This window comes from Oncorhynchus kisutch, linkage group LG17 (genome assembly GCF_002021735.2).
Source record: "Oncorhynchus kisutch isolate 150728-3 linkage group LG17, Okis_V2, whole genome shotgun sequence".
Taxonomy (NCBI): Eukaryota; Metazoa; Chordata; class Actinopteri; order Salmoniformes; family Salmonidae; genus Oncorhynchus; species Oncorhynchus kisutch.
Window position 1 is genome coordinate 88,484,216 of NC_034190.2, and position 14,150 is coordinate 88,498,365.

Consider the following 14,150-nt stretch of genomic DNA (forward strand, 5'->3'; position numbering starts at 1 on the left):
CCTCCACTTGTCCTCTCTCCCCCTACTTGTCCTCTCTCCCCCCTCTACTTGTCCTCTCTCCCCCTTCTTCTCCCTGAACTTGTCCTCTCTCCCCCTCTACTTGTCCTCTCTCCCCCCTCTTCTCCCTGAACTTGTCCTCTCTCCCCCCTCTACTTGTCCTCTCTCCCCCCTCTTCTCCCTTCACTTGTCCTCTCTCCCCCCTCTACTTGTCCTCTCTCCCCCCTCTTCTCCCTGAACTTCTCCTCTCCCCCCTCTACTTGTCCTCTCTCCCCCCTCTTCCCCCTCCCCTCGTCCTCTCCCCCCTCTACTTGTCCTCTCTTCCCCCTCTACTTGTCCTCTCTCCCACCTCTACTTGTCCACTCTCCCCCCTCTACTTGTCCTCTCTCCCACCTCTACTTGTCCTCTCTCCCACCTCTACTTGTCCTCTCTCCCCCCTCTACTTGTCCTCTCTCCCCCCTCTTCTCCCTCTACTTGTCCACTCTCCCCCCTCTACTTGTCCTCTCTCCCCCCTCTACTTGTCCTCTCTCCCCCCTCTACTTGTCCTCTCTCCCCCCTCTTCTCCCTCTACTTGTCCTCTCTCCCCCCTCTACTTGTCCTCTCTCCCCCCTCTTCTCCCTGAACTTGTCCTCTCTCCCCCTCTACTTGTCCTCTCTCCCCCCTCTTCTCCCTGAACTTGCCCCCTCTCCCCCCTCTACTTGTCCTCTCTCCCCCCTCTTCTCCCTCCACTTGTCCTCTCTCCCCCCTCTACTTGTCCTCTCTCCCCCCTCTTCTCCCCCCCACTTGCCCTCTCTCCCCCCTCTTCTCCCCCCACTTGTCCTCTCTCCCCCCTCTAATTGTCCTCTCTCCCCCATCTACTTGTCCTCTCTCCCCCCTCTACTTGTCCCCTCTTCTCCCTGAACTTGTCCTCTCTTAAATCACTGGGGAAGCCAAGCAAGAAAAAAAACATGTTACAAACTACAGTATGTGCTGTGATGACTGTGTTGTTTGCTCTATAACCTGTTAGTTGATATGCCTTGACACCGTGGTATATAAGGCTAAGGCCGAGACAATTGGAATACACAGTGGCAGAATCAAATTTATCACAAAACCGGAGAGCCACATGTCCAGTGGAGTCCACAAAGCATATGCGTGTACAGTAACAGACAGTTACAGACCGATAGCATGGTGAAGCAAGATAATGTGTCTGACATTTTCAGACCACTAAACAACTACTGATTTAGAACCATGGAGAGTTGCCGCAAATTATGTGCTGCCCTATGGGACTCCCAATCACGAGCGGAGGTGATACAGCGTACATCATCAAATAACCTCTGCTTAGCCTAATACACTAACAGATAACAATAATTATTTGGTCCAATCAACGTAAGCTAAATATGATGTGGCTGTCCATGGTTCTGATTTCTGTGTGTGTGCATGCGCATTCCAACAAGTAGAAAAAACATGTTGACTCACCCTACTGGTAGAGAAACACCACCCTCCTCTCTGTCATGTTGACTCACCCTACTGGTAGAGAAACACCACCCTCCTCTCTGTCATGTTGACTCACCCTACTGGTAGAGAAACACCACCCTCCTCTCTGTCATGTTGACTCACCCTACTGGTAGAGAAACACCACCCTCCTCTCTGTCATGTTGACTCACCCTACTGGTAGAGAAACACCACCCTCCTCTCTGTCATGTTGACTCACCCTACTGGTAGAGAAACACCACCCTCCTCTCTATCATGTTGACTCACCCTACTGGTAGAGAAACACCACCCTCCTCTCTATCATGTTGACTCACCCTACTGGTAGAGAAACACCACCCTCCTCTCTGTCATGTTGACTCACCCTACTGGTAGAGAAACACCACCCTCCTCTCTGTCATGTTGACTCACCCTACTGGTAGAGAAACACCACCCTCCTCTCTGTCATGTTGACTCACCCTACTGGTAGAGAAACACCACCCTCCTCTCTGTCATGTTGACTCACCCTACTGGTAGAGAAACACCACCCTCCTCTCTGTCATGTTGACTCACCCTACTGGTAGAGAAACACCACCCTCCTCTCTGTCATGTTGACTCACCCTACTGGTAGAGAAACACCACCCTCCTCTCTGTCATGTTGACTCACCCTACTGGTAGAGAAACACCACCCTCCTCTCTGTCATGTTGACTCACCCTACTGGTAGAGAAACACCACCCTCCTCTCTATCATGTTGACTCACCCTACTGGTAGAGAAACACCACCCTCCTCTCTGTCATGTTGACTCACCCTACTGGTAGAGAAACACCACCCTCCTCTCTGTCATGTTGACTCACCCTACTGGTAGAGAAACACCACCCTCCTCTCTGTCATGTTGACTCACCCTACTGGTAGAGAAACACCACCCTCCTCTCTGTCATGTTGACTCACCCTACTGGTAGAGAAACACCACCCTCCTCTCTGTCATGTTGACTCACCCTACTGGTAGAGAAACACCACCCTCCTCTCTATCATGTTGACTCACCCTACTGGTAGAGAAACACCACCCTCCTCTCTATCATGTTGACTCACCCTACTGGTAGAGAAACACCACCCTCCTCTCTGTCATGTTGACTCACCCTACTGGTAGAGAAACACCACCCTCCTCTCTGTCATGTTGACTCACCCTACTGGTAGAGAAACACCACCCTCCTCTCTGTCATGTTGACTCACCCTACTGGTAGAGAAACACCACCCTCCTCTCTGTCATGTTGACTCACCCTACTGGTAGAGAAACACCACCCTCCTCTCTGTCATGTTGACTCACCCTACTGGTAGAGAAACACCACCCTCCTCTCTGTCATGTTGACTCACCCTACTGGTAGAGAAACACCACCCTCCTCTCTGTCATGTTGACTCACCCTACTGGTAGAGAAACACCACCCTCCTCTCTGTCATGTTGACTCACCCTACTGGTAGAGAAACACCACCCTCCTCTCTGTCATGTTGACTCACCCTACTGGTAGAGAAACACCACCGTCCTCTCTATCATGTTGACTCACCCTACTGGTAGAGAAACACCACCCTCCTCTCTGTCATGTTGACTCACCCTACTGGTTGAGAAAAACCATCCTCCTCGCTGTCATGTTGACTCACCCTACTGGTAGAGAAACACCACCCTCCTCTCTTTCATGTTGACTCACCCTACTGGTAGAGAAAAACCATCCTCCTCGCTGTCATGTTGACTCACCCTACTGGTAGAGAAACACCACCCTCCTCTCTGTCACGTTGACTCACCCTACTGGTAGAGAAACACCACCCTCCTCTCTGTCATGTTGACTCACCCTACTGGTAGAGAAACACCACCCTCCCCTCTGTCATGTTGACTCACCCTACTGGTAGAGAAACACCACCCTCCTCTCATGTTGACTCACCCTACTGGTAGAGAAACACCACCCTCCTCTCATGTTGACTCACCCTACTGGTAGAAAAACACCATCCTCCTCTCTGTCATGTTGACTCACCACCCTCCTTACATCCCCGGCCCGCTAGCTGTCTGAATCGCTGTGTCTCCAGCCCGCCAAGCCAATCACTGGACCCCTATGATCACTCGGCTACGCATGCCTCTACTTAATGTCAATATGCCTTGTCCATTGCTGTTTTGGTTATTGATTATTGCCTTATTTCACTGTAGAGCCTCTAGCCCTGCTCAATATGCCTTAGCTAACTCTTTAGTTCCACCTCCCACACTGCAGTGACCTCACCTGGTTTAAATTATGTTTCTAGAGACAATATCTCTGTAATGGGGTGCGTGCTGGTGGCAGGGAAGTCAGACGCAGGAGAACGAAATTGGTAAAAACGGAGTTATTTAATATAAGCTTACAAACTCAGAAAACCAACATACATGATAAAGAAAGTGGGTTAAAACCCGACGCACACCGTAACATACTTGGCACCAATACATACAACGAACAATTCCTGACAAGGAAAACAGAGGGAAAATACACAACATGTAATTTAGGGAATTGAAACCAGGTGAGTGTGAAAACAAGACAAAACAAATGGAACATGTAAAATGGATTGATGATGGCTAGAAGACCGGTGACATCGACCTCCGAACACCCCCCGAACAAGGAGAGTAACCAACTTCGGTAGAAGTCGTGACAATCTCTCTCATCGTTACTCAATGCATAGGTTTACCTCCACTGTATTCACATCCTACCATACCTTTGCCTGTACATTATGCCGTGAATCTATTCTACCGTGCACAGAAACCTGCTCATTTTACTCTCTGTTCCGAACGTACTAGACGGCCAGTTCTTATAGCCTTTAGTCGTACCCTTATCCTACTCCTCCTCTGTTCCTCTGGTGATGTAGAGGTGAATCCAGGCCCTGCAGTGCCTAGCTCCACTCCCATTCCCCAGGCGCTATCATTTGGTGACTTCTGTAACCGTAAAAGCCTTGGTTTCATGCATGTTAACATTAGAAGCCTCATCCCTCAGTTTGTTTTATTCACTGCTTTAGCACATTCTGCCAATCCGGATGTCCTAGCCGTGTCTGAATCCTGGCTTAGGAAAACCACCAAAAACCCCTAACTATAACATTGTCCTACAAGATAGAACTGCCAAAGGGGGTGGTGTTGCAATCTACTGCAGAGATAGCCTGCAGAGTTCTTTCTTACTTTCCAGGTCTGTGCCAAATAATTTGAGCTTCCACTTATAAAAATCCACCTTTCCAGAAACAAGTCTCTCACCTTTGCCACTTGCAATAGACCACCCTCTGCCCTCAGCTGTGCCCTGGACACCATATGTGAATTGATTGCCCCCCATCTATTTTCAGAGCTCGTGCTCTGAGGTGACCTAAACAGGGACATCCTTAACACCCCGCCATCCTACAATCTAAGCTTGATGCAGTCAATCTCACACAAATTATTAATGAACCTACCAGGTACAACCCCAAATCCGTAAAGACGAGCACCCTCATGTCTTCAATCAGGATCTCAGCGATCACTGCCTCATTGCCTGCATCCGTAATGGGTCTGCGGCCAAACGACCACCCCTCATCACTGTCAAATGCTCCGTGAGCAGGCCTTTTTTTATTTATTTTATTTCACCTTTATTTAACCAGGTAGGCTAGTTGAGAACAAGTTCTCATTTGCAACTGCGACCTGGCCAAGATAAAGCATAGCAGTGTGAGCATACAACAAAGAGTTACACATGGAGTAAATATCCTGGAAGGATATTGACCTCATTCCATCAGTTGAGGATGCCTGGTTATTCTTTAAAAGTGCTTCCCTCACAATCTTAAATGAGCATGCCCCATTCAAAAAATGTAGAACCAGGAACAGATATAGCTGTTGCTTCACTCCAGAACTGACTGCCCTTGACCAGTACAAAAACATCCTGTGGTGTACTGCATTGGCATCAAATAGCCCCCGCGATATGAGACATTTCAGGGAAGTTAGGAACCAATATACACAGGCAGTTAGGAAAGCTAAGGCTAGCTTTTTCAAACAGAAATGTTCATCCTGTAGCACAAACTCCAAAAAGTTATGGGACACTGTAATGTCCATGGAGAGTAAGAGCACCTCCTCCCAGCTGCCCACTGCACTGAGGCTAGGAAACACTGTCACCACCGATAAATCCACTATAATGGAGAATTTCTATATGCATTTTTCTATAGCTGGCCATGCTTTCCACCTGGCTAACCCTACATCGGTCAACAGCCCTGCACCCCCAACAGCAACTTGCCCAAGCCTCCCCCATTTGTCCTTCACCCAAATCCAGATAGCTGATGTTCTGAAAGAGATGCCATATCTGGACCCCTACAAATCAGCCGGCCTAGACAATCTGGACCTCTCTTTCTAAAATGATCAGCCGAAATTGTTGCAGCCCCTATTACTGGCCTATTCAACCTCTCTTTTGTATCGTCTGAGATCCCCAAAGATTGTAAAGCTGTCGCGGTCAAACCCCTCTTCAAAGGAGGAGACACTCTAGACCCAAACTGCTACAGACCAATATCTATCCTGCCTTATCTCAGCTCACTGGTCACCATAGCAGCACCCAACGGTAGCATGCGCTCAAGCAGGTATATTTCACTGGTCACCCTCAAAGCCAATTCCTCCTTTGGCCGCCTTTCCTTCCAGTTCTCTGCTGCCAATGACTGGAACGAACTGCAAAAATCACTGAACCTGGAGACTCATATCTCCCTCACAAACTTTAACTAACTGTCAAGTGTCAGTGTGCAGCGGTGAGTACGGAGTCAGGCGCAGGAACTGAGTAAAATAACGTACTTTACTCGAAAAGAAACAACCATAAATTCCACGCAGGGAAAACACACCACACAGCAGTCTAACACTCAACAAGGAACAAACAGGCACAAAACTTATTGGGAACCAGAGGGTTAAATAGGGAAAACAATATTAACGTAATGGGAACCAGGTGTCAATCAAGACAAAACAACATAGAAAAAGAAACGTAGCTAGAAAGCCGGTGACGACGACCACCGATCGCCGCCCGAACAAGGAGAGGCACCAGCTTCGGCGGAAGTCGTGACACTAACTTTAAGCACCAGCTGTCAGAGCAGCTCACAGATCACTGCACTTGTTCATAGTCCATCTATAAATAGCCCATCCAACTACCTCATCCCCATACTGCTGTTTATTTGATTTATTTTGCTCCTTTGCACCCCAGTATTTCTACTTGCACACCCATCTTCTGCACATTTAAAAAATATATATATATATTTTTTTCAACCTTTATTTAACTAGGCAAGTCAGTTAAGAACAAATTCTTATTTTCAATGACGGCCTAGGAACAGTGGGTTAACTGCCTGTTCAGGGGCAGAACAACAGATTTGTACCTTGCCGGCTCGGGGGTTTGAACTCTCTTACCACTAGGCTACCCTGCCGCCCCATCTATCACTCCGGTGTTTAATTGAATTATTTCGCCACCATGGCCTATTTATTGCCTTACCTCCCTTATCCTACCTCATTTGCTCACACTGTATATAGACTTGTTCTATTGTATTATTGACTGTATGTTTGTTTACTCCATGTGTAACTCTGTGTTGTTGTTTTTGTCACCCTGCTTTGCTTTATCTTGGCCAGGTCGCAGTTGTAAATGAGAACTTGTTCTCAACTAGCCTACCTGGTTAAATAAAGGGGAAATACATGTTTAAAAATAAACTCGCTCACCGAGTCAATCAATGTTATTGTCTGAGGCTACCCGGAACATAACCACATGATCGAAGCAATCTTGAGGAATCTGATTGGTCAGACCAGCGTTGGATAGACCTAAGCACAGGCGCTTCCTGTTTTAGTTTCTGCCTATAGGAAGGGAGCAAGAAGATGGAGTCATGGTCAGATTTGCCTAAAGGAGGGCGGGGGAGGGCCTTTGTGTGCATCTCAGAAGTTTGAAAAGCAATGACCGAGCGTGTTACTCGCTCGTGTGCTGCAATCGATATGCTGATAGAATTTAGGTAGCCTTGTTGTCAAATTAGCTTTGTTTAAATCCACAGCTACAATAAATGCAGCCTCAGGATATATGGTTTCCAGTTTGCTTAAAGTCCAGTGAAGTTCCTTAATGGTCGTCTTGGTATCCCCTTGTGGGGGGATATACACGCCTCTGCCAATATACGCAACTGTGACGATAACCGAGGAGAGATCTCTTGGGAGATAATACGGTCTGCATTTGATTGTGAGGAATACTAGGTCAGGTGAACAAAATGACTTATTGTACGTTAAGTTATTGTATGTATGTATGTATTGTATGTTATTACAATTACACCATGAGTTGTTAATCATGAAACATACACCTCCGCCCTTCTTACCGGAGAGATGTTTATTCCTGTCGGTGCGATGCCCTGAAAATCCCGTTGGCTGTACTGACTCCAACAGCATGTCCCCAGCTAGCCATGTTCCCGTGAAACAGAGTATGTTACAATCCCGGATATCTCTTTAGAAAGCAACTCTTGCCCTGATTTCGTCGACTTTGTTAACTAGGGACTGGACAATAGCGAAGAATGTACTCAGAAGCGGTGGGTGGTGTGTGGGCAACCGAAGCCTCACTGGAAGACGGCGTTGTTTTGTGTCGGCCTCTGGAATTGGTTCAAATGCTCTGGGAGGTGCAGACAAAGGATCCGCTTTGGGAAAGTTGTATTCCTGGACGTAGTGGTCGTTGTGCTGGATAGTTGACGTCTCTCTGATATCCAATAGTTCTTCCCCGGCTGTATCTAATAACACTTAACATTTTCTTGGCTAACAATAATACATCAAAGCATAAAATACTGCATAGTTTCCTGAGGACTAGAAGTGAAGCTGCCATTTCTATCGGCGCCATCTTGTTTTGACCTGTCAGAGGGTTTCCACAGATGACAATGAAAATCAACTAAGCGCTATATTAATACATTACTTGTCTCTATCTGTATATACCTCCGTGTATGTGTTTGGGTTGGGGTCTATATGCCTGTGTGTGTGTGTGTGGGGGGGGGAATGAAGGAGGGGTCTATGTGCCTGGGGCGGGGGGTTGGAATGAAGGAGGGGTCTATATGCCTGTGTGTGTGTGTGGGGGGGGGGGGGGAATGAAGGAGGGGTCTATGTGCCTGGGGCAGGGGGTTGGAATGAAGGAGGGGTCTATATGCCTGTGTGTGTGTGTGTGTGTATGTGTGTGTGTGTGGGGGGGGATGAAGGAGGGGTCTATGTGCCTGGGGCGGGGGGTTGGAATGAAGGAGGGGTCTATATGCCTGTGTGTGTGTGTATGTGTGTGTGTGTGGGGGGGGGGGGGGGGGGGGTGAAGGAGGGGTCTATGTGCCTGGGGCGGGGGGTTGGAATGAAGGAGGGGTCTATATGTGCGTATGTGTGTGTGCGTATGTGTGTGTGTAGGGGGGGGAATGAAGGAGGGGTCTATGTGCCTGTGTGTGTGTATGTGTGTGGGGGGGGGGTGAAGGAGGATGAAGGAGGGGTCTATATGCCTGTGTGTGTGTATGTGTGGGGGGGTTAGAACAAATGAGGGGTCTATGTGCCTGTGTGTGTGTATGTGTGGGGGGCGGGGGGTTGGAATGAAGGAGGGGTCTATATGCCTGTGTGTGTGTATGTGTGTGGGGGGGTGGGGTGGGGTGAAGGATGGGTCTTTATGCCTGTGTGTGTGGGGTGGGGTTAGAACAAAGAGGGTTCTTCCTAATCCCCAGCCATTCTCTCACTGCAATCACTGCAATCTGGTCTCTTGTCCTCGCCCTTTCAGTCTCTTGTCCTCTCCCTCTCAGTCTCTTGTCCTCTCTCTTGTCCTCTCCCTCTCAGTCTCTTGTCCTCTACCTCACAGTCTCTTGTCCTCTCCCTCTCAGTCTCTTGTCCTCTCCCTCTCCCTTGCTCAGTGTTTATTATTCTCTCCCTCTCAGTCTCTTGTCCTCTCCCTCTCAGGTCTCTTGTCCTCTCCCTCTCAGTCTCTTGTCCTCTCCCCCTCCCTCTCAGTCTCTTGTCCTCTCCCTCTCCCTCTCCCTCTCAGTCTCTTGTCCTCTCCCTCTCAGTCTCTTGTCCTCTACCTCTCCCTCTCAGTCTCTTGTCCTCTCTCTCTCAGTCACTTGTCCTCTCCCTCTCAGTCTCTTGTCCTCTCCCTCTCAGTCACTTGTCCTCTCCCTCTCAGTCTCTTGTCCTCTCCCTCTCCCTCTCAGTCTCTTGTCCTCTCCCTCTCAGTCTATTGTCCTCTCCCTCTCCCTCTCAGTCTCTTGTCCTCTCCCTCTCAGTCTCTTGTCCTCTCCCTCTCCCTCTCAGTCTCTTGTCCTCTCCCTCTCAGTCTCTTGTCCTCTACCTCTCCCTCTCAGTCTCTTGTCCTCTCCCTCTCCCTCTCAGTCTCTTGTCCTCTCCCTCTGTCTCTTGTCCTCTACCTCTCAGTCTCTTGTCCTCTCTCTTGTCCTCTCCCTCTCAGTCTCTTGTCCTCTCCCTCTCCCTCTCAGTCTCTTGTCCTCTCCCTCTCCCTCGCTCAGTGTTTATTATTCTCTCTCTCTCATTTAGGATCAGCTGTTTGAGACCCTGCGCACGCATCTCTCAATCCAGGACTCAGTTCCAGTAACATTCCTTCTTCTCCAAGATGACGGGTTGGTCTGTTCTGTCTCTGTCCCGGGTGCTGCAGGCCAACACACACACGGCTCAGGTAAGACATCCAGCTCGCTTGTTAGAAAGTTGTTAGAAAGTAACATTGAAAGCTATGTGTTTGTCATGTCAACTTGCATTTATTTAGCCTGGTTTGGTTTGTACGGTAAGCTGATTACTCAACTAGCTAATGTTAGCAAGTCGACCCAGTTAGCTAAAGCTATCTAGCCCCACGGCATCACGTAAGCCTGTGTCACTGTCCAGCACTAAGATAGCGTAGCGACAAGGTCAGTGCTGATATAACTGTCAGATACGGCCCTGGATCCGTTGCTTATCAACTAAACCTGTGTTTCAGGCAACAACTTAATGTTGTAACCCAAGTTACCAATACCACATCTAGCTACTAGTTACATGAGAAAGTCAAGTGTCTCAATTTCCCGAGCAAGCCTGCATCGGCAACTATATAGGTAGCTCCATATAGGAAAAATACTCATCTGCACCATCAGCTGTAGCCAGTGTTGCTGTTCTTTCAGGGTCGTCCGTGCTCTGTCAGTTGACTTGTTAGTGTTTAGGAGAGGTGCTGGCTAGCAGAGTAGAACACCTGTTTAGGAGAGGTGCTGGCTAGCAGAGTAGAAAACCTGTTTAGGAGAGGTGCTGGCTAGCAGAGTAGAACACCTGTTTAGGAGAGGTGCTGGCTAGCAGAGTAGAACACCTGTTTAGGAGAGGTGCTGGCTAGCAGAGTAGAACACCTGTTTAGGAGAGGTGCTGGCTAGCAGAGTAGAACACCTGAAAAAGAAGCGGAGAGCCTCACACTCTAGGAGCTCAGATAACGTTGGTTATTAGGTTTCGACAGACAAGCTATACCCTGATGAAGACAGCTTGTCTGTCGAAACGTTGGTTATTAGGTTACTACATTATTATTACATCTGAGCTCCTAGAGTGTGCGGCTCTCATTATGTTTAATTCGGCCTAATAATAATAGTTAGGTGGGTACTTATATTTGTCCTAGAGAGCTAACGGATGCTAGCTGGCTAGCTAAGAAGTTTTGTGGTTTTAGTGTGGTTGGAAACATTATGTTGACCTGTTTTCTGACCTGTTCTGCTACACCCCGGGCAGGTGTTGAGGACAGCCTTGTGCGGAAGGAGGCAGATGTCCCGCTACACCGTGAGTGATACAACAACCAGAACTTAACCAAGGCAACATGATGCATGACTGTAAAACTGTGTTGGAACAAAATGGTGACTTTCACTGTGTAGAGTCACCGTGTAGAGTCACCGTGTAGAGTCACCGTGTAGAGTCACAGTGTAGTCACCGTGTAGAGTCACCGTGTAGTCACCGTGTAGTCACCGTGTAGAGTCACCGTGTAGAGTCACCGTGTAGTCACCGTGTAGTCACCGTGTAGAGTCACCGTGTAGTCACCGTGTAGTCACTGTGTAGAGTCACTGTGTAGTCACCGTGTAGTCACCGTGTAGAGTCACCGTGTAGAGTCACCGTGTAGTCACCGTGTAGAGTCACCGCGTAGAGTCACAAAATGGTGACTCTATCACCGTGTAGAGTCACCGTGTAGAGTCACCGTGTAGAGTCACCGTGTAGTCACCGTGTAGAGTCACCGCGTAGAGTCACAAAATCGTGACTCTATCACCGTGTAGAGTCACCGTGTAGTCACCGTGTAGAGTCACCGTGTAGTCACCGTGTAGAGTCACCGTGTAGTCACCGTGTAGAGTCACCGCGTAGAGTCACAAAATGGTGACTCTATCACCGTGTAGAGTCACCGCGTAGAATCACCGTGTAGAGTCACCGTGTAGTCACCGTGTAGAGTCACCGCGTAGAGTCACAAAATGGTGACTATCACCGTGTAGAGTCACCGTGTAGAGTCACCGCGTAGAGTCACAAAATGGTGACTCTATCACCGTGTAGAGTCACCTTATAGAGTCACCGTGTAGTCACCGGGTAGAGTCACCGCGTAGAGTCACAAAATGTTGACTCTATCACCGTGTAGAGTCACCGTGTAGAGTCACCGTGTAGAGTCACCGCGTAGAGTCACAAAATGTTGACTCTATCACCGTGTAGAGTCACCGTGTAGAGTCACCGTGTAGTCACCGTGTAGAGTCACTGCGTAGAGTCACAAAATGGTGACTATCACCGTGTAGACTCACCGTGTAGTCACCGTGTAGAGTCACCGCATAGAGTCACAAAATGGTGACTCTATCACCGTGTAGAGTCACCTTGTAGAGTCACCGTGTAGAGTCACCGCGTAGAGTCACAAAATGGTGACTCTATCACCGTGTAGAGTCACCTTGTAGAGTCACCATGTAGTCACCGTGTAGAGTCACCGCGTAGAGTCACAAAATGTTGACTCTATCACCGTGTAGAGTCACCGTGTAGAGTCACCGTGTAGAGTCACTGTGTAGAGTCACCGCGTAGAGTCACAAAATGGTGACTATCACCGTGTAGAGTCACCGTGTAGAGTCACCGTGTAGAGTCACCGTGTAGTCACCGTGTAGAGTCACCGCGTAGAGTCACAAAATGGTGACTCTATCACCGTGTAGAGTCACCTTGTAGAGTCACCGTGTAGTCACCGTGTAGAGTCACCGCGTAGAGTCACAAAATGTTGACTCTATCACAGTGTAGTGTCACCGTGTAGAGTCACCGTGTAGAGTCACCGTGTAGAGTCACCGCGTAGAGTCACAAAATGGTGACTATCACCGTGTAGAGTCACCGTGTAGAGTCCCCGTGTAGTCACCGTGTAGAGTCACCGCGTAGAGTCACAAAATGGTGACTCTATCACCATGTAGAGTCACCGTGTAGAGTCACCGTGTAGAGTCACCGTGTAGAGTCACCGTGTAGTCACCGTGTAGAGTCACCGCGTAGAGTCACAAAATGGTGACTCTATCACCGTGTAGAGTCACCTTGTAGAGTCACCGTGTAGTCACCGTGTAGAGTCACCGCGTAGAGTCACAAAATGTTGACTCTATCACAGTGTAGTGTCACCGTGTAGAGTCACCGTGTAGAGTCACCGTGTAGAGTCACCGCGTAGAGTCACAAAATGGTGACTATCACCGTGTAGAGTCACCGTGTAGAGTCACCGTGTAGTCACCGTGTAGAGTCACCGCGTAGAGTCACAAAATTGTGACTCTATCACCATGTAGAGTCACCGTGTAGAGTCACCGTGTAGAGTCACCGTGTAGAGTCACCGTGTAGAGTCACCGTGTAGCATGCTGACCACACCACAAAATAAATGTACACATACATGGTACTCAATCATTGCACCCACACTGCTCACGGGCGTCTGAGTAGCCAGGCGCTAAATAGAACTTGGTTCTATTTGTGACGCTTGAAGCGCTGCAAGTCCCACCTCTTCCATCTCCTCATTGGTTTTTAGGAGAAAAAACACACGTGGGTGATTGAAAGATGAACTGAGGTACAATCTCCAGACCAGTTGATGGTGGTAAAGCACCTTAACGTTGGTTACCAACCGCCATATCAAGTCCAAAGAAGAAGAAGAAGCCTGAAGGAGGAGAGATTACTAGAAACTAACTCTGTTTACCTTTTTATCTGTGGATTCATTGTCAGAGTAGAGAACCTTGTGCCTTTCAGGTAAAATAACAACCCAATGTTTATATCTCAGGACAAATTAGCTAGCAACAGCAAGCTAGCAAGCTAAATTGTCATTAATGTTTAATTATTTTCAACCTATCCCCAAGTTTAGAGTTTGTTTTGATATTTCAACCTGCGTGTTCTGATCATGCCTGGTGTGGGTGGACAAAATCAACTTGCGCGTGATGGAACACGCGGATACGCGCCTGCAGGCTGGTCAGCATGTAGGGATAGGAATTGGATGTTAGTGATTGATAAGTAATGTCTGAGATCATGGAGATGATGATTACTGTTAGAATGAAGACATGTTCTCCAGAGCTCCTGTATTCTGCCTCTGGCTGCTCTTACCTTTCCTTTAGTCCAACCCTTTAAATACAGATGTATTGGAATCTCAAGATGCCTTCTGCCTCTCCCACCATGTCAACCCGACTGTTATGCCCCTGTAATACACTGTACCCAAAATAACTAACTACACTATGAGTCCTGTCGTTATGCCCATAGATAGCATGGATGCTAATATATTAGCAA

At 48.3% G+C, this 14,150-nt stretch overlaps 1 protein-coding gene across 1 annotated transcript in view; it reads left to right on the top strand.

The window, feature by feature from the left end:
• The first annotated feature begins 9,969 nt into the window (after positions 1-9,969).
• Positions 9,970-14,150, top strand: part of LOC109882993 (isocitrate dehydrogenase [NAD] subunit gamma, mitochondrial-like) — a 66,914-nt gene continuing 62,733 nt past the window's right edge. Inside the window, exons 1-2 of the mRNA XM_031794921.1 lie at positions 9,970-10,086; positions 11,142-11,189. Coding sequence (XP_031650781.1) covers positions 10,024-10,086; positions 11,142-11,189 — 111 coding nt within the window. The 5' untranslated portion in view covers positions 9,970-10,023. The remainder of the gene's footprint in view (positions 10,087-11,141; positions 11,190-14,150) is intronic.